This window comes from Aspergillus vadensis, assembly GCF_003184925.1.
Source record: "Aspergillus vadensis CBS 113365 unplaced genomic scaffold BO88scaffold_1, whole genome shotgun sequence".
Taxonomy (NCBI): Eukaryota; Fungi; Ascomycota; class Eurotiomycetes; order Eurotiales; family Aspergillaceae; genus Aspergillus; species Aspergillus vadensis.
Genome location: NW_020292039.1, coordinates 1,788,040 through 1,808,230, shown reverse-complemented (window position 1 = coordinate 1,808,230; position 20,191 = coordinate 1,788,040). Strand labels below are relative to the sequence as shown.

Genomic DNA, 20,191 nt, shown 5'->3' with positions numbered 1-20,191 from the left:
CGCAAAGCAATCGACTCAAAAAAAAGCGAGAGTTGACGACGGGGGGAAAACGCCAAAATGCATAAACATAAAAAACGTGTCCATTCCATAAATAAGTCTATCATACTTTCATATCATGATCCCTACCCCTGTTTCCCTTGTCATTCCATTCCATAACATCCCATGAATCTCATCCTGTGCATGCATGTGTAATTAGTTGGTTTCATTTCCATGCATTCAGGCCAGCCCAGGGGTCATTGCCAGACGCGGATGTCGATTGGGGTTGAGACTGCGAGGGAGCTTTGTGATGCTGGGATGTGCCGTAAGGTCTGCTTTGTGCGTAGCCGCCAGGACCCGATGGGTACGGCCCCGTCGTAGAGGGGTAATTGGTCTGCTGGGGACGAGGCGGCGGAGGAGGCGGAACGTAGCCCTGGGGCATAAAGGAGGATGGAGCTGCTGGCGGAGTGGGCCCGGCGTAGCTGAATGGAGTAGGGGTGGACGTGTAGAAGTTTGGCGGGGGAGAGACGGCCGGAGGGACGGGGTAGGCCATTGGGTTGTAGCCCTCTGAGAGAGGCGCTGCTGCGCCTTGCTGGAATGTCTGTCCTGGGACGTAGGAAACGCCCGGTGCGTGGCCCATGTACTGTCCGTAGGGGGCAGGGGAATGCGATATTGGGATGCCCTGCGGCTGTCCTCCGACATTGGGAGGGTACCGTGGGGACATCTTTGGAGAAGATATGGCGGGGTTGGGATATGCGGGCGTCTGAATGGCGGGAGGAGGGGATTTGACCTTGGACGGCGCGGTCGTCGTTGAGGAAGGAGTTGATGATGTCTTGGGTTCCGTAGACAGGCGCTCCATTAGCTGTCGCAGCTTCTCTCGTTCGCGGTCTTCCTGCTCATTGGCATTGCTTGCCTTTTCCCGCTCGATTTGGCCTAGCAGCTGGGCGCCTTCGGATCGTCGATTGTTGATAAAGGTCTCAACGTTCTTCTTCAGGCTGTCTACGGTCTCGGTCATCTCCTTGTAGAAGGTCTGGGCTTGCGCCGTACCCGACAAGAGACCATTGAATGCATCGTAGATCTTCTTGTATCGGGACATCACCGTGTTGCGTTGACGGGTGATGGCTTCGTACTTCGATTGCTCGGCACGCACTCGTTTGTCCTGCAGTAGATCACCGTATATCTTCGTAAGCTCCTTCATCAGCGAAGCCTGTTTGTGATTGGCCTGGAGGAGTCGGTTCTGGTGCGGTCGGAATTTCTCCAGCTCCGCTTCGAAAAGCTGACTCTCCTGTCCAGAAATGGTTTTCTTGTTCAGTATCAGAACGTTGGAGATGTCGTCGTTGTGAACCTGTTCATGGGCCGTTAGTCTTGTGGAGCAATGTGCTCAAGTTTTCAGATAGACGTACCTTATCCTTCAAGTCTTTCAAGACCTGAGCCCGTTCTCTCTTGACCAGGTTCAGCTTCTTCAATATAGCTTCGACTCTTGCGATTTGCTCTGACACCGAAGAGCTGCCTTCGTCGTAGACATCATCAATCAAGCTTCCTTCCGCCGTTGGTGCGTACGGGCTGCCAAGTCCATTTTTACCCTTGCTCTGCTTGGAGCCAGCTTTGATCATAGCACGTTGGAAGAGCACTTCAGCTTCGTCTGTTTCACCTGCAGATCGCATTTCATCGAAGTCTGCCTCGTACTGCCGCAGAGTAGACAGTAGCTGTGAGTCGCTGGCACTCGCTTCATTGATGGTGTCTCGGTAGGTTCGAATATCGCCCCGTAGAGTTGTGTTTAGCCTGGCGCTGGGCTGCTGACTCCAATCCGCTCCGTATTTGGAGCGCATCTTCTCGCAGACGCTCTCCTCCAGGTCCAATTGTTTCGAACACTGGTCTAGTTGCGCGAGAATCTCCACTTTGCGATCCTGTAGCCCATCGAAGGCCTTGATAAATGGTTGATGACCCGCAAGCTCCTGGCACCATCGTCGGAATTCATCATCCACAGTCACCTCCTGGTCCATCCCCCCTTTAAGGATATTCAAGCTACCCGGAAGTTTTAGATAATCAAGACTGGCCGCCATTTCTCCATTTGCCGTCTCAACTTTCTCGGTTTCCGCACGGATCAGCTTGGCTTTCTCTTCATCATAGAGACTGGCCGTTTCCGTAACGGACATCGGGACCAATTTCTGGAAGATATCCGGGCCGATGATACGTTGGATATCCTGGCCTTGATAGAGCTCGCTGACAGGAATTGCCTTTGCTGCAGGCAGCTTCGCAACAGCTGACAAACCTGCCTCGCTGGGAATGGGTTGGTGATAGATGAAGTCGTTGTCCTTCATGAATACGGTAAGCTTGGCTTGGACATTGGCAAGATGATACTTGATGATATCGAGGAGATTGGTGCCCGATTCGGAGCTCAAATTGGCATTCGGGGAGACCGATGATGGGAAAGACTTGGCCCATCCTAGTGCTGCGGTTGAATTCTTCTCTGCCAGCTGCAGCCGGGCAATGGCTACACCGTGTGATCCGCTTTCGCTGTCGGTCAAGGCTTGGTAGTAGGACGCTACAGAGGCCATGTGTGCCGCCTTGGCCTGCACAACGATTGTCCACACTTTGTCGAAAACCCCCTTTACGAACTCCTGCATTCCCTCAGCGGCCTGAGAGTACAGATAGGCGGACTGGCTTGCAAGTTTTGCGAGCAGACCGGCCTTTTTATTGTCCGCGATCTGCTTCTCCAGGAAGACTTCTTGGCCTTGTGCGAGGGTAATGTTGATCAGAGCCTTAACAGTTTCCCGGTTCAAATCGGTCGACGGCGCGTGGAGGAAATTCTCGTTGATATACGTGAACATGCCTGCGGATGCTTGGAAAGAGTGATACGCGGTTTTGAGACCGGTGTCTTCGGCGCGATTCTGGTTTGCCGCATGGCATGACAAAACGGCGGAGATGTTGAAGATGATTGATGCTTTCTCGAACGCCAACGAGTATTGCGAAGTAGGCTTCTGGGTAAAGGCATCATACCTATGCGAGGAATTGAGGTATTAGCAGACTGAAACGGCGTGGCTGGTACAGGAAAAGGTCAAGGGGTTAGGGTACCAAGTGAAGGAGATCTTGATATGGTTCTCATCGACCGGAAACCTCAGGTCCAAGAGTTCCAGTTGTCCATAATACCGATACAACAGGTCGCGGCCTGTCGCACTATCCTTCCCCGCGCCCCTCATGTCCTGGCGCAAGCGGTTGAGGGTCGCGCATTCTGAACTGTAGCGATCGGGGTCTTCACCGTAGCTCTGGCGGATGTAGTCCTTGAGGGGTCGAATCCAATCGATCTCGTTGGTCTGCTTGAGCGGACACGAGATCATAGGCGATTGAACCATCTTGTTGCTCGGGAGGAGCGGGGAGCTCCCATCCAAAGGCGGAGAGACAGGCGGGCCCGAGGTCGAGCAGGGAAGTCAAAGTAGGGCGGACAAGGGCGAAGTCGCAGTGATCGAGGGGGAGGGTTTTCGGGGATGGCACTGTGGGGTAACGAAGGTAGGCGATGCTTAGTCGTTCAACCCTGCGAGAATTGTGGTGGCCGGTGGTGGTAAGGATCGATAGATAGATTAGTCGCAGGGTCGCTAGCAAGTCTAGTCGTCCCCGAGGCAGCCTAACAGTAGTTCCGTCGTTAGCTCGACGATGATGACGGAAGTGGGGAGCCCAGCAACAAGACCAGCGAGGGAGGCGGGAGGGCATTGGGTGGTGTAGTTGCTCGGGGAGGAGATTAGGCTTTACCTGGCAGGCTACAATCCAAGACGAAGGACAGATCTCACCTGCTGGGTGATAGAATCAGGCAGAAAGGAGTGGAGTGGAGTAGAGAGAGAGAGAGGCGGTTGGTGGTGGTTGACTGGAAGGTGATTGTGACGAGTTGCGGATGGGGGCGAGAATGTGCTGTGATGGGACACTTTCTAACCGCCGGCCGTGACGGCCAGAAAGGCAGCAATGTGGCATGCCTGAATCTATACTTTTTCTCTTACTCTCTCTGACACATCTTGCAATTTAAATCTCCACCAGTCAATGTCCTGTACTCCTCCGGACAGTTGGACGGTCGAAACTCTGAATTAATTACTTGTTTTAGAAGAGAAGAGGAGAATGTCTTGGAGCGCTAACTCTAATCGTACACGACATACATACACACATCATCCTGAGTAAGTCTCTCTATAAACAACCCAACGTCACAAATGAATCAATTGAACGGATACAGGCGAATCGAATTATCCCAACATGCAGAATGGCACCAGAACCCCCAATCTCGCCGGCGCTATGATATTTTCCCGTAAACATAATTACACAGTAAGGAAACGAATGTGTTTCGAAGGAGTATCCAGATTTTGTCGATTATACACATGTTTGTCGGGGAACCCCTTTTAGCTGGAGCCGGACTTCTTCTCGTCGTCGGATTTGTTGCTGTCGCCGCGGTCCTTCTTGCCTGATTCGCTACCCGAGCCTTCCGATCCCGATTGTTTCGAATGGTTCATGAGCTTGTGCCAGGCCGATTTGAGGAATCCCTCGTTCTTGGAAGAGTCGGAGGTGGAGCTGGAGTCAGGAGTCGATCTGCTTCTTTGTCAGCAACACCGTAGAAGGAATCAAACTCAGGAATGCTACAAAACTCACCCATCCCTGGGGATGTCCATGATGCGCCTGGCTGTCTTGTCACCCATTTCATCTGCAAGAACCTCGAGAATCGTTCGCTGATTGCTAGTCAAGTACTTCGGCATGGCAACCTTGAACTCCACCTTCAAGTCACCCGTAGGAGTGAAGGCTCTAGAACGGCCCCCGAGTTTCTTCATACCCATGCCAGAGAGTGTAATGCGGTCACCCGTGCCAGTACCCGTGCCAACCTTGACCTTGACCTCGCCGTCCAAAGTCGGGACGGTCACTTCACCGCCAAGCAGAGCGGTAGTGAGGGGAATAGAGGCCGTGTAGAGAATATCGGAGCCGGAGCGGCTAAAGCGGTGGTCGGGGGAGACGCGGATGGAGACGTACAGGTCACCACGCTGTGTACGGGAGCCAGGGGCTGCCGCGGTGCCTGTAGGAGGGGCATCACCTTCTCCGGACACTCTCAGACGCATGCCATCCTCGACACCGCCGGGGATGTCGACCTGAACGGTCTTGCGATCTCTGACCACACCACTTCCTTTACACGAGCCACACTCGGATCCGCGGGGAACAATCATTCCCGCACCTCCACAGGCATCGCAGGTGGCCGCAACTTGAAATCCTCCCTGCATGAAGTGTACCCGAGTGCCAGAACCGTTGCACTGACGGCATTGCGAACGCTTGGCGCCCTTCTTCAATCCGTCTCCGTCACAGGTGCCACACTCTTTCAGAGGAGTGATGACAATATCCTTGGAGGTACCCTTCGCAGCTTCCATGAAAGAAATGTTGGTTTGAACCTCAATATCTTCGCCAACCAAGATCTCCTGGAACGGGCTTCGGCGTCCTCGACCCGCACGGCGAGCGCCGCCGGTAAATGCGCCGAACAAGTCTTCGAAGTTGATGTCACCCGAGAATCCTCCTCCAGGGAATCCACCACCAAATCCACCACCGAAGCCGTGGAAACCACCGGCGCCGGCAAACGGGTTACCGCCACTGGGATCGAAGCCGCCATTCTGGTCGAAAGCAGCTGAGCCAAACCGGTCGAAATTCTCGCGCTTCTTCGGATCGGATAGAAGTTCGTAGGCCGACTGAGCTTCCGCAAACTTTTCCTTGGCGCCAGGGTCTTTGTTGGTATCCGGGTGATATTTCTTGGCCATTCCATAGTAAGCTTTCTTGATGTCGCCTGCAGAAGCACCTTTGTCGACTCCTAGAACTTTATACGGGTCAGACATGGCTCCAAGAGGAGCGGTCGTATGGAAAACCTGCGGACGGGAATGGGAACTTAGTCACAGCCCGGACAATCTCTCCATGGGACATTGTAGATGATACCTACCCTTGACGACAGGAATGCCGGACTGTTCTTGCTACGAACACCATCCCGCAGGCGCTGGCTTGTTGAAGAAGCAGTCGACACATGATAAGTCCGAACGGTGGTGGTTGATCGGACACTGGCGGCCGGGCTCTGCTTGGAGCATTGTCGCGAAGTCCGCAGTAAACGAGCGGGAATAGCCGCGGCTTTGGGCATTGCGGCGGAAGCAGCACTCATCGTGAGCAGCAGAGGAGCATCCAACGGGAGGATAAAGAGAGACGATGAGAGAGGGAACGAAGGAGAAAGGCAGAGAAGCGAGATTGGAAACCGACGAAGCTGATTCGAGCAGAAGCCGGTGACCTTTTAGTTTTGAGACTCGCTCGACCGCCTCCTGATGGGGAAGACGCTTGGAAGCTTCGAGTCGCTCGCCTCGAAAAAGTTTCCCGACCGGAGCATCATTAATCCGCGGGCTGCGATGATGAAAGCCTGCTTCGGTAATCAAGCACTCGACCGACTTGACCGAAGTGAACTGATCTCCCCCTCGACCTCATTGTGCCCATTGAGCCATCACCTTCCTCTCCTTTTGTCTTCGTTGGGATTTCTCTCTCAGTCAGCTTTAGAGCTACTGTCTTGTATTATATTATTCCCCCATCCCCTCTCCTTCCCACTCACCTGCTTCTTTGCCGCCTCGTTTCATCCGCATCTACATTAGTAAAGCTACTAGCATGCTCCGCGGCCAGACTCTCCCCTGGAGAGCCGCGCTCCAACAAGCCTCGCGTCCCTTCATCCCTCGACCTCTACTTGCTCCCTCAAGATACAATGTCACCGCCCGATCGATACTAAATGCGTCGCGACTTCACCGCTCCCTCCCGACCTCCCGCGCCTTCTCCTCGAGCTCCATCCGGCGGAGAGAGAAGCCCCCGCCCGGCGACGAAAAGGACGACTCTGCTCAGAAGGAGCAGAAAGACGCAAACGAGGAGAAGGATGTTGAGCGTGCTCCAGATGCCCGACGCAAGGCCGCCGATGCCTCTGGCAAGCAGGGATCGTCACACGAACCCGGAGCTCCGACATCGGGCTTTGCACGGCGGAAGGAGAAGGCAGGCGCGGACAAGGAGCAACGTGGCCTGGAGGAAGACTCGAAGAAGGATGGTAATGCAGTAGAAGGCAAGGGGAACTCATCTGATACCCCATCCCCCATACCTGTCAATGGTGGCTCCGACTCGAGGCCTAGTGGCGCGAATAATGGTGGCAACGAGGACGGCGGTAAGAAGGGCAAGAAGGGCTCCGGCGAGAAGGCCTTACAGAAGCCGTCAGTTCCCGAAGTGTATCCTCAGGTGATGGCAATCCCGATCGCAAAGCGACCGTTATTCCCGGGCTTCTACAAAGCAATCACCATCCGAGACCCGAATGTAGCCGCCGCCATACAAGACATGATGAAGCGGGGACAACCATACGTGGGTGCTTTCTTGTTCAAGGATGAGAATGCAGATGGCGATGTGATCGAGAACCTGGACGACGTCTATGATGTTGGTGTCTTTGCTCAGATCACTGCCGCGTACCCTCTCCGGGGCGAAGCGAGTGGGGTTACCGCCGTTCTTTATCCCCACCGTCGTATCAAGGTTTCTTCGCTGCTTCCGCCTAGCGATGCTGCCAAGGCTGGCACAACCGAGGAGAAGACATCAGAGCGCCGTGGGGATGTTGTCGCCAGTTTCGAGGAGGGTACTGCCGAACTCGCCCCCAAGGACCATTATGAACCCACCTCCTTCCTGCGAAAGTATCCCGTCAGCTTGGTTAATGTGGAGAACCTTGCGGAGGAACCCTACGATAAGAAGAGTGCTATCATCCGCGCCGTCACTAGTGAGATCGTCAACGTGTGCAAAGAAATCGCGAGCCTGAACCCGTTGTTCCGCGACCAGATTTCTGCGTTCTATACCGACCAGTTCCCCGGCAATCTGAGCGACGAGCCCGCCAAGCTGGCGGACTTTGCCGCCGCCGTCTCTGCAGGAGAGCTCAACGAAATGCAAGAGGTCTTGGAGTTGATGAACATTGAGGAGAGACTCCCCAAGGCCTTGGTGGTGCTGAAGAAGGAACTTATGAACGCGCAACTCCAATCCAAGATCTCTAAGGATGTGGAAGCTAAGATTCAGAAGCGACAGCGTGAATACTGGTTGATGGAACAAATGAAGGGCATCAAACGGGAGCTGGGCATCGAGTCCGATGGCAAAGATAAGTTGGTCGAGAAGTTCAAGGAAAAGGCAGAGAAGCTTGCTATGCCGGACGCCGTCAAGAAGGTGTTCGACGAGGAACTCAACAAGCTGGCCCATCTGGAGCCTGCTGCCTCTGAGTTTAATGTCACCCGCAACTATCTGGACTGGCTTACTCAGATTCCTTGGGGACAAAAGAGCGTGGAGAACTTCGGTATTCAGCATGCGGTGAAGGTTCTCGATGAAGACCACTATGGTCTCAAGGATGTCAAAGACCGTATCCTCGAGTTCATTGCTGTGGGCAAACTGCGTGGTACCGTGGAGGGCAAGATCCTTTGTCTGGTCGGACCGCCTGGTGTGGGAAAGACCAGTATTGGAAAGTCCATCGCACGGGCACTGAACAGACAGTATTACCGCTTCTCAGTTGGAGGCTTGACCGACGTTGCCGAAATCAAGGGACACCGTAGGACCTATGTAGGCGCTCTTCCTGGACGCATAATCCAGGCCCTCAAGAAGTGCCAGACCGAGAACCCCCTTATCTTGATCGACGAAATCGACAAGATCGGCCGCGGGCACCAGGGAGACCCGTCTTCTGCGCTTCTTGAGTTGCTTGACCCTGAACAGAATTCGTCGTTCCTGGATCACTACATGGATGTCCCAGTAGATTTGTCCAAGGTTCTCTTTGTTTGCACAGCAAACGTGACTGACACGATCCCTCGGCCACTCCTGGACCGCATGGAGCTCATCGAATTGTCGGGATATGTTGCCGATGAGAAGATGGCCATTGCCCAGCGGTATCTCGCCCCTGCTGCTCGAGAGCTTACCGGTCTGAAGGAGGTTGATGTTAGCTTGACGGAGGAGGCCGTTGAGGAACTCATCAAGTCCTACTGCCGTGAAAGTGGTGTTCGGAATCTGAAGAAGCAGATCGAGAAGGTTTATCGTAAGGCGGCATACAAGATCGTTCGGGATCTCGGCGAAGACGTGCTCGCAGAAGAGAAGGCTCTCACAGATGAGGGCAAAGCCGTTCAAGAGGAGTCACAGAAGGAGACTGAATCTCCCGACTCAAAGTCGCCTGTCGATCCGGAGAAGTCCACGACGGAAACGCCTCGCGTTGCGCTGAAGGTTCCGGAAAGTGTGCAGCTCAGTATCGGCAAAGACAGCCTTACTGACTATGTTGGACCCCCCATCTTCACGGCTGACCGTCTCTACGACACCTTCCCTCCTGGTGTGACCATGGGACTTGCCTGGACTAGCATGGGAGGTGCTGCCTTGTACGTCGAATCAATCCTGGAGAACGCCCTGACGCCTCAGTCCCGACCGGGCATCGATATCACCGGTAACCTGCAAAACGTGATGAAAGAATCTAGCCAAATCGCCTACTCATTTGCCAAGTCGGTTATGGCGAAGCAGTTCCCCGAAAACCGATTCTTTGAGAAGGCTAAGCTGCACATGCATTGCCCCGAGGGTGCTGTGCCCAAGGATGGCCCATCTGCTGGTATTACCATGGCAACATCTCTGCTGTCCTTGGCTTTGAACCACCCACTCGACCCAACCATCGCTATGACGGGAGAACTGACCGTGACCGGAAAGGTCCTGCGCATTGGAGGTTTGCGGGAGAAGACCGTCGCTGCTCGCCGTGCTGGTGCTAAGAAGATCATTTTCCCCGCGGACAACATGTCCGACTGGCTGGAGCTGCCCGAGGTGAGTGTTGGATGATCATTTGGGAGTGCCCGATAAGAAGCTAACATACAATCACAGAACATTAAGGAGGGCATCGAAGGCCATGCAGTAGGCTGGTACTCGGAGGTGTTCGATATTCTCTTTACCGACTTGGACAAAGGTGCTGCCAATAACATCTGGCAGAAGCAGCTGGCTGAGAAGCCTGAGAAGAAATCCAACGAAGTAGAGGAAGACGAGTGAATTACGCCACCAGTCCTCACGCCTTGATGACATACTGTTCTCCAGCTCACGCCGGGCATTGTTTATTTTCTTTCTGGTCACGTGCAAGGCGTTATCCTGTGGAAAGCATGGTTCGGAGTTGTTTCATTTTCTCATCACTTTTTTTTTTGTTTAGTTTCTAGATTCACTTCGTGGCGTTTTGCCCGTTGCTTCAAGTTGTGGGCCATACCGCAACCGCAGGTTGAAGTTGACGTTCGCCTAGACCGGCTGTCTAGCAGTCCTGATACGACGAACGGCAATACTGCAGCCTAGCACTCACTCCGCTCTGAGAAAAGAAGATTGTTGGAATGGTCCATGAGGCCGGCTGTGTATCATTGTTGGATCATGTAATAAACCGGTCTGGAGGAAGAGGATAGAGCTCTGACTACAGTGCTTCCTGACGCTGTTTTCAGGCTTGCTAATGGACAATATCACATCTTGTATATGTACATACCAAGGCTTTATCTATGTTTCTTGTAATAGAGGCTACTTTGCCCAAGCCCTGTCCCTTTTATAACAGCCAAACCATGGCTTTAAACCTACGCTCCTGCCCATATTAGGTTTAAGATTGCCTCTTCACCTCATAGATATCTGTAATCAATGGTGAATATTACTTAGGCATGATCTAGCCCTAACGGAGACCTCATATTCACGTAGTAGTTGGTCGCACCCGGTTCCTACAATTCTACCTCACCTTCCAAATATTGAAAGGAGTGCGAGAGAAGTATTTGTGTTTCAACACTCATTCACGCGTCCTACCTTTTAAAGGAGAGGCAGGATATCTCATTCACAGCGGCGTAAGTCACGGGACGTCTTTTCTCTCAGTCTATAAAGCGCCTCCCAGGCCCTCTCTTGCGCTTCTCTAACTCTCCTCACCTCTTATATCCGTTCCTCACATACCCTCACATCTTCTCTCGTAACTCACATATTCCGCACAAATCGTCGATCAGCATCTCTCGGTACCACCCAAAACAAAAATACTGCTGCCCTCATTGTCAAACACGATGCAGTTCAATATCCTCTGCGTTCTGACCCTCCTTGTTGCCTTCGTGGCATCCGCGGCCGTCCCTGAGGTCGCTCCTGATGTCACCAGCACTCATGGAAGTATGTAGTTGTCCTTCCTTCTTATACTATTTGCACAGAAAGACAAGATTGCTAACCGGCACTTTCCCTGTATAAAGCCTGGTTCGATGTTGAAGACTTCGATGTGAATGATTTCAAACTTGCTACTCGTGATGAAGGTTTGTGCCTCTCTGTTTCTGTTAACATGACATCCCTTGTAGACACATGCAAGAAACTAACCTCTTCTCATTTCCTCTGAACACAGACGAGTCCAATTCTGAATTGGTCAACGAAGACGACGGTGAAACGGTCGAAATTAAGGACAAGAGATGTCATCGCCGTGTTTGCCGTTATAGCTCTCAGTGCTGCCACACTGATACATGCGTTCTGGGCGCCTGCATGGGACCTGGAAAGTGGCCTTAAGTGTGATGCATGTATCCTGTCGACAAGTATGCTTGATGATGGCCTGGCTTTCGGTTGGCTATCTGGTGCGCATCATGAGTTTGTGCTTGATGGATGGTGGCGATGAAGCAAGCTCTAGTTAGTCGACATGGTTGCTATTACCTGGGTGGTGTTGTGCTTTCTTTTCATATCTGCCAATCTTTCTCAGCTTAGTCTATGACACTGAGTGGCTCTTGCGTTTCTTTCGTGTTACTTCAATTCTCCACTCTTTTTTTCTTTCTTTTCTATGAGTCGTTGTTTGCCGAACAGGGCAATCGTCACCGTGGAATGATCTGTTGTCACACCTGCTGCGCGGGACGACATGAGGAACGGACTATGGAGACTTGAGAGCCTAGTTCTAGCATTTTCAACGCTTGCTTCTTAATGACCTGATAGTATTCTGGCAATCCTAATCACTTAACCCTTACTCGAGAAGAACCTTGGCCGACATGGCCTAGAATCCACTAGTGTAACCTACTATAGCCAACACCAACACCTACAACTACACTACAACCATAACTAGATATTGATCCGTGATGATAATACTAACCGCATACTATCACATATGCATAGACCGTCCACTAACGACTAGGATTGTAGATATCGCACCAATGATCATGAAACCTTATCCGTCCTATAGGAGTAAGCTTCCTACCCGACCTACATGTCACTACTACTTACTACTTACCACTGCTGCTAATCCCGTCCGGACTCGTCAAGGGCCCCCCTCTCTACTACTGGGCCCCCCAGGCTTTGCCCCGGATTGGATGCAAGCAGGGGGGAGCTAGTTTGTAGAAAGACCACGACAACGGATCTGACAGGCTGGATGAAGAGGGAGTGTGTCATTCGGACTGTCCTGGCTATACCATCCGGGAACCTCCGCATGGGTTGGTTGCCTGGTTATTAATCTGACTTTTTTTTTTCCCCCTTTACCAGAATTACATGAGTGGTAGGAATGATGATGGTGATGATGTATGCCCCATTTACTGTGGTAATGAAGGACTAAGAGTTCTCAAGATTTAGTTCTTGAAAGTCATCATCTTAAGGTTTACTGAGGTCATCGATGATATTATCAGATGGTATGTTTAGTCTATTTCCCTTAGTTGTATACACTGGACTTTGACACAGTTGTACAAGAACATGCATACCATGTCAGTAGGCAGTGCAGCGGGCCTGCATATACAGTCCCCATGCCATCATCTTCTCCCAAAACAGGCTCAACCACGACAACAACGGTCTGTCTATCTAGCAACTAGTACTAACTGATTGACTACCTGAACTAGGAATGGCAGCTATGTTATTTACTGGCACAGGAAATAAAAACGGGGATGTTTTACTACTACGCTACAAGGTGGAGGATAATGATTGGCCGCATCATCCTGAGGTGTTGTTGTTCCTTCGATCTGAATGGGAGCATCACTTTGAAAAAGTAAATTTTAACCGCGGGGGGATAGCTAGTACCTACTAACTAACTATGGGTAGTATCTATGAGGACCCGACGAGGGTCTTGGTGCCGTGATGAAGTATGAACTATTAACGAAGAATGGGGTCTTCCAGGGACTATCTTACTTATCTTTGTTGGATTATTGGATCCAGGTGTACTACTTCACCTCGCGCCCCTCCCCTCCCTCTTCCCTTGTCTTTTCAGTTCCCCCCTCCTCCATGGCAGCAACCTGGTTATGCACTTGATCGGGAGAGAGAGGGGGGGACCTGGCAGACAGATGTTTGTACAGCGTGGCCTTGCCTGGTGGTGTTGTTATGTTTGCGGATCCAGCGATACGCTCGGGTAACCCAGAAATTTTACATCTGGAAGAGCCTAGTGATGATGAGGTGATGGGTGGATTCTGGGGGGAGAGAGGGGGGGCTTCCTCGGTGATAGTGAAGGAACTCTGACTTAGTTAGGAGACGATCGGAGACGAAAACCCGACCAGCTCAGTAAGTCGGATACCAGAGTAGCAGTAGGAGTAACAGTTGGATCGGGAGAGGAAGAAGACAGGAACGAACGGGGAGGCTTCGAGAAGAAAGTTGGGCTGTGCGTCTGCAGTAGTGGATGCCGTGAGATGAATCGAGTAGTGTGCTCCAGCCTGCTTGCGGTGGACTTTGAAGAAATCAAGGCGTTATCCGAGAAATCAGATAGATAGCGATTATTGTAGAGTTTTAGTTTACAAGTCGGTTTCCGGTTATTTCCTACGAATTGATTTACTTTTTGAGTTTCTTAGTAGGGTTGATTCCCGATCGGAGTCATACTACTCCCCCAATATCTACTACTACTTTGTATCTCCCAACGGGAATATACTACTGACTTACTAACCATATGGTAACTAGGAACAATGCTCGTCTCATCTTAAATTACTACTACTACTACTACTACTAACATTCCCATCCATTCATCAGGCACTCACTGTCAGGCCGCCGTGCATCTCCACTGGCTCAAAGACGGCGGCTGTGATTGCGGTTCCAGATTCGCTGTCTCGCCATGGCCCAGAGAGACTGACTAGACTCCTCCATACTTAGCATCTAGTAGTTTTTTGCATCATCCTTCGTGCTTTAGTCCGTTTGAGATTTCCATTGGTTTGAGGGTTATTTTCCTACGCAAGGATCCGATTGTGCGTTCGCCGTTTCTTCCATCGGTCTTCCATTGGGCCTGTTCCATTCTGGCCCAGTCCTGCCAATCTCTTTTCCTCTTCCTCTCACTCACACTCACGCACACTCTCTTGTGACAACTACTGCTTGCTTGCTATTCAATCCATCTCCATCCTCTCACATCTTCTCCCTCTCTCTCTCACACACACTCTCTCTTTCTCCATCACTGCGTCTCGTGGGCGGTGAATTCACCAACACTTTCCTCGCCTCCTCTTTCACCATCTCCTCTCACAACTACTAGTCTCCTCTTCTCTCCTCTCCTCTCTACTCTACCACCCCCATTTATGGATCAACTGATCGACTGGCTGCGATACTAATCCAATCCTCGGCCTCTCCTTTCCTGTTCCTTCAGCCCAACCAGCCTTGCAGCCGGGTGACACCTACGACCAAGTTAGTCGGTCTACTATCGACTCATCCTCGCCCCCATTCGTCGTATTCCGCTTCCTCGTCATCCTTATTTGTCCTGCGCGTCTCTCTATGCCCTCTCTATCCCACTGCATTGTCACTCCCTCTGCCTTTGATCCCCATTAGTAGCAACCTGACAACGACAGCAAAAACAACACCACCACCACCACCATTACCTCCACTACCCCAGGTCATAAGAACAAGATCAAATTACATCCCCGACCATCATCTCGTCACTGTGCGCCCAGTGGGACTCGGTTTGACTGGGCAAAGCAGTGCCTGGACAACACAAACTCGGGTTCTCACCGACTTCTTCAGGGAGATTCATTTCTATTTATTTATATCATTGAATCCGATTTTAAAGTTTTTTCCTGTTATTTTTCTCTTTCCTTAACTTGATTTTTTATTGCTTATTGGTCTATTGCAGCACAATTTCTCATTTTTTGTTTTCTTTGCTTTTGATTCCCTGCTTTCTTTTTCTTCTTTCCCTTCGCTCGTCTCATTCAAGAGGGCTTAAATCTAATACCCATAATTATTTCTGTTATTTCCTTTCCCTCTTCGTCAGACCTGTGAGAGACCTCGCACAGGGTTACAGTCACTGCTGACCGCAAGGATTTTGTCGCAATTCTTATGGACATCGCCATTCCATCCCCATCGGGTGTTCCAGTCGTTCTCCGTACGACAATTTAGCGACCGTGTCGATCCGTATGGCCATCTCCATTGCCGACAGTTCCTGTAGCCCGACGAGGTCGCTCGGTCTGTTGTTGGACCCGGAGAAGGTTGACCTTCCCCGTCCCAAGCAGAGCATGTGGCATCGCCTGGGCCTTCGCAGGTGGCTGGGCCGCGATGATCGAGATTTCTCCTCACATTCCCCCGCTGGCGACGCTGCCCCCACCGCAAATAAACCCAATTCTCCAGCCGCCCACAACGAGCATAATGGTAATCACAACAGTAACAACACCCACCACCAAAACTCACTCCCAAGCGGCAAGAACAACAACAAACCGCACCACAGCAACAACAAACCCCACGATAATCTCAAGCGTCGCCTGTCCAGAAAGGTAGGAGTCGGTCTGCCGCGAGCCACTACCTTTAAGCGACAGAATTCCGAGCGGCGAGACAATCTATCACCCCTAGAACCCGAGCCCCGTCGTGCAGTGTCCGCCGACCGTCGTCGCGCCGTGAGCTCCCACCGGTCCAGATCCCCACCGCCCACCGTGGACCCCAGACTGTCCGCTCCCGAGGTTCAGTGGCGCGAAGACCCGAGCGAGACCACGGTCGAGCGACTGCCTGAGGCGAATGAGGACAGCGACTTTCTCTCGGAATGGAACCCCTGTCCTGACGTGGCGGAAGCTCCCGAGGAGCTACCGGACGATACGCTCGAGATGGAACTGGAAAAGCGATGGATTTTGAACCTGAGCATGCATTTTCGGGATCGCTCGGAGCGAGAAAAGTTTTTCGTCACATATGCTGAGACTCCAACTCGGTGGCGGAGAGTCACCATATCCTGCGACTACCGTGGTGCGCCCCCGGATTCCCTGGAACAAGACCTGAGGGAATTGCGGTATCAGCGAGACAAGTGTGCCCGAATTTACGAGTCGATTCGCGAATCGCTGTCGGAGATTCAGTTTTACGACACAGTCACCAACCTGAAGCTGGAAACTCGCGACGGCCGCCTGCATGTGCACGTTACCGAGGATGTCAACGAAATCATTCCCTATCCGCCCGTTTCTTGTATCGGACATTTGCCACAAGCAAGACTGGTCCCGGAGAACCAGCTCCATTTCGACGCGCATCTATCCGGCTTCGTCTACAACGTCCAGTTAGATGGCAAGGCATACATCAAGAAGGAGATTCCTGGACCCGACACAGTAGATGAATTTCTGTACGAGATCAACGCGCTTCACGCCTTACAGGGCACCCCTTATGTTGTCCGGGTAGAAGGAATCGTGGTCGACGACCTGCAGCAGGTGGTCAAGGGGCTTCTAATTAGCTATGCAGAGAAGGGAGCGTTGGTCGACATTCTTTACGAGAACCGTGGCATGATTTCCTGGGAGCGGCGGGAACGCTGGGCCAGGCAGATCGTCCACGGTCTGTGTGAGATCCACGAGGCTGGCTACGTACAAGGAGACTTTACGCTTTCCAACATTGTTGTTGATGCCGATGACAATGCCAAGATCATTGATATCAATCGCCGCGGCTGTCCGGTAGGATGGGAACCTCCTGAGATTGCGGCGAAAATCGAAAGTAACCAGCGAATATCGATGTATATCGGGGTGAAGACGGATCTGTTTCAGCTGGGCATGACATTGTGGGCTCTGGCAATGGAGGAAGATGAACCAGAACGACAGCCTCGTCCTCTAATGATTCCACCGGACGCACGGGTACCGGACTACTACCGTAGGTTGGTCTCTATCTGTTTGAGTGCCACCCCCCGACACCGGCTGTCGGCCAAGGAACTTCTAGGCTTTTTCCCCCGCAATATGTGGATGACCGAGCAGTCGTTTCCTCCGATACGTCCTGCACAGACAGGCCTCGGCGTCGCCTTACAGAACGGCGCTTTGCCACTGTACGATCCTCGAGCGGCTTTTCTGTATCACCACACGCAGCCTGTAGTCAATGGGGCGTCTTTCGACACTCAATTATCGCTGGATGATACATACTCATTACAGCATGATGGCAGTGACTTTGCTTCTTCTCCAGATAGAGAACATTACATCATGTCCAGGGAGCAGCAAGCCGGGGTGGGTAGGACAGCGGAGCACGAACTGCTCGAAAGGGAGCCACTATCTGCAGCCCAGCGCAGAGTAAACGCAGTCACCTATTCACCAATGGCTAATGGAGTCTTACCTCAGACAAATCTGAGAGGCTCTCATGCAGTACACAACACCGTTCCAAGCTATATGGAGGACGAGCCTGATTTGGTCGGCAACGCTCATCCTCCTTATCCGCGAGGAACAATGGACGGTGCAGTTGATCAAATCCCCTGTGAAGCGGATCATATGCCGAAAGAATTTGCCGGTGTAGCGGGGCAACAATCGCCATCATTGAATCACTATTCATCCAACAACCTATCGGAAATGGGACGGTCTCAAGAATCTCCAATGTCATCAGCAGATACCCAATCAACGGATTTATGCCCAGCTCACTTGACGGACCTGGGACAGGCGCTGATTGACGACCAACATTGGCCGATAGAAGCGCCGTCGCGTTCCGTTTCTTCACTTCTTCACTCAATACTACCGATTAATCCTGCAGCCAATGTTCCCGACCAGAAAATGATAGACTCAGACGCAGACCAATTCTCGCATCTGAGTATGAGTTCCACCTTGGGATACCCTCACCAAGGCCTCCAAGAACCCACGACCTATTTGAGCGACTCCCATTTACCCATCAATCCAGCATTTACGGAAGACGCCTTAGGCGTTCATATGACAGGAAGGGAGTGTTGAGCCATTGCAGGTAGTGGCACTCCTGCTATTCTCACTGTACAGTTAGTTCTCTTGAAGCGTTGCTCTACGGAGTATTCAGCGGGCATTACGGCGAATATGGAGTTGGATGATTTCGGGGTTTGCTTTTCTCTCTGATCTTTGTTTTATCTTGGCTTGATCTACTACACGCTGATCATCCCCTCAAAAGCCCTCACGCAGGTTTTCACTACTGCAGTTGCAATTACAGTCTCGGGAACCCAGCTGCCATCAGAGCAGTGGGAATATTTCTGGACATGGCGTTTTGTTATTTCGTTTCATTTACTGCTTTCTACCTACCTGCCCACTAACGACTTACGACCGGATGGATATTGTGACTTTTTGAACTTCGCGCCGCTTCTATCTTGTACACTGGTTTGTTAATACTATTCTAAGCAGCAACTGTATTAATCTGAAAGGATGAACTATTTGATTGGTCCCTCTTCCCATATAAATAATACATCATATCTAGTAGTAGTAGTATGCAACTGTAATACTCTACTCTACTCTTCAATACATACATTCATCATCTTCGTCATCGTTACATACTATACCTTCATCACCAAATTAATCAACCAGTAGTTCTACTCTACCGACCCAACCACTCCTCCAAACTCCTCTGCCACGCCCTCCCACCATCCTCACCACCCAACCCCCGTCCAATCAAGACAATCTTACACTGGTTCTTCCCGTCCGCCGGCTCCGAATCCCTAATCTCAAAAACATCCCGCACCGCCTGAATAATCTTCGTCGACCCATCACTCAGCACCAGAATCCCCTTTAACCGATGGATATCGAATCCCGTCGGCCCCGATACCTCCTCCGCGAGCGGCATCACGGAGTCCCACAGGACGGATTGAAGCCATGTATCGACGCGGGATACTTGGGCCGGGGTGATGGGGGGTGTAGTGAGGGCGATGGTTGAGATAGACTGCGAGTAATTCATCAGTAAACGACGAAACCAAGGAAATGAAGGAAAAGGGTCTATACCGGATCCATATGACTATGTCCCTTCTGAGCAAAATCCAACGAATCCAAATGATCATACGCATGCAAATCCAGCACCACGCCCTCTATCTTCGGCGTTTTGCTATGATCCGTGATGTGGATTTTAGCTGCGCTGTTGATGGCCGTTACGCGGTCTTGGACTGTGGCGAGTTCGTCTGCTGTGACGAGGTCGGCTTTGTTGATGATGATTACGTCGGCGTGCGAGATTTGCATGTGTGCCATGGAGAGGACGGGGCCGGTGTGCGTGTGCGTGTGGTTGGAGTTGGTTTCGGTTTCGGTTTCTGCACCGTGGCTGGAGACGGTTTCTTCGGGCGTGGGCTCGTCGAGTAGGTGCAGGATGTTTTTGGCGTCGACCAGTGTGACGATTCCGTCGAGGTAGATGCTGCTTCCTAGGTTGTCGTCGACCCAGAACACGGGGGCGATGTTGCCTGGATCGGCGAGTCCGGTCGTTTCAAGCAGGATGTAGTCGAAGGCGCCGCGGCGTTCCATTAGGGATTCGATGGCCATGACGCCGTTGTCTCTGTAGTTGGTTAGATGGGTTGGGTGATTCTAGGGCATGGGATGGGGGTGTACTTGACGGAGCAGCAGATGCAGCCATTGCCGACTTCCATCCATTCGGTCACTTCTTGACCGTCTTGGTTGACGGTTAGGGGTTTCTCGATGTCGGTTGCTGGGTGATGTTAATTGTGATTATCTATATAGTTGCATGGTGTATGGGTTGTCTTACAGTCACCGAACTCTACATTATCTTAGCAATTTAATAATCTTGTAGCTATAGTGGTGGTCACTCACCGTTCATGATCACGGCAATCTTCTTGCCATGCTTCTCGGTGAGGATATAGTTGAGGAGAGTGGTCTTGCCGGCTCCCAGATAGCCTGACACGAGGGAACATGTTAGTTAATGTGGATCTACGGGAGATTTTTTTTTTCTTTTCTTTTCTGCTGCTGGTCTACAAGGGAGATGGATCTGCATGTGTGGCATCACATCATACCAGTCACAAGCGTGATGGGCACGCGGTTCTGAGGCGGCGTGTCTAGTGACGTCGATGGCGGGGCCACATCGGGGGCGGTCGAGATGTCAACCAGCTGGGGTGGGGCATCGTCGTCGTCCATATCGAACGCTGTGT

At 51.8% G+C, this 20,191-nt stretch overlaps 5 protein-coding genes across 5 annotated transcripts; 3 read left to right on the top strand and 2 right to left on the bottom strand.

Annotated features, from left to right (window-relative positions):
- Nucleotides 1-202: 202 nt before the first annotated feature.
- BO88DRAFT_328648 (BRO1-domain-containing protein) lies at nucleotides 203-6,133 on the bottom strand (the record flags this gene model as incomplete). The annotated part of the gene is made up of 6 exons (XM_025702566.1): nucleotides 203-1,321; nucleotides 1,380-2,976; nucleotides 3,052-3,354; nucleotides 4,372-4,545; nucleotides 4,603-5,849; nucleotides 5,921-6,133. 6 exons carry the CDS (start codon nucleotides 6,131-6,133, stop codon nucleotides 203-205), a joined length of 4,653 nt encoding a protein of 1,550 aa, XP_025568439.1.
- A 488-nt stretch (nucleotides 6,134-6,621) lies between these two features.
- Nucleotides 6,622-10,020, top strand: BO88DRAFT_328121 (endopeptidase La; the record flags this gene model as incomplete). The annotated part of the gene is made up of 2 exons (XM_025702542.1): nucleotides 6,622-9,801; nucleotides 9,859-10,020. 2 exons carry the CDS (start codon nucleotides 6,622-6,624, stop codon nucleotides 10,018-10,020), a joined length of 3,342 nt encoding a protein of 1,113 aa, XP_025568438.1.
- Nucleotides 10,021-10,933: 913 nt separating this feature from the next.
- BO88DRAFT_483671 (uncharacterized protein) lies at nucleotides 10,934-11,523 on the top strand (the record flags this gene model as incomplete). Its single annotated transcript, XM_025712238.1, has 3 exons — nucleotides 10,934-11,142; nucleotides 11,220-11,279; nucleotides 11,366-11,523. The coding sequence occupies exons 1-3, from the start codon at nucleotides 11,043-11,045 to the stop codon at nucleotides 11,521-11,523; spliced, it is 318 nt and encodes a 105-aa protein (XP_025568437.1). The 5' UTR covers nucleotides 10,934-11,042.
- Nucleotides 11,524-15,296: 3,773 nt separating this feature from the next.
- Nucleotides 15,297-18,041, top strand: BO88DRAFT_328105 (protein kinase family protein; the record flags this gene model as incomplete). The annotated part of the gene is made up of 1 exon (XM_025702540.1): nucleotides 15,297-18,041. The coding sequence occupies one exon, from the start codon at nucleotides 15,297-15,299 to the stop codon at nucleotides 18,039-18,041; it is 2,745 nt and encodes a 914-aa protein (XP_025568436.1).
- Nucleotides 18,042-18,487: 446 nt separating this feature from the next.
- BO88DRAFT_378097 (CobW family GTP-binding protein) lies at nucleotides 18,488-20,177 on the bottom strand (the record flags this gene model as incomplete). Its single annotated transcript, XM_025704430.1, has 6 exons — nucleotides 18,488-18,987; nucleotides 19,047-19,584; nucleotides 19,638-19,734; nucleotides 19,792-19,803; nucleotides 19,857-19,940; nucleotides 20,057-20,177. 6 exons carry the CDS (start codon nucleotides 20,175-20,177, stop codon nucleotides 18,646-18,648), a joined length of 1,194 nt encoding a protein of 397 aa, XP_025568435.1. The 3' UTR covers nucleotides 18,488-18,645.
- Between the last annotated feature and the right edge of the window lie 14 nt (nucleotides 20,178-20,191).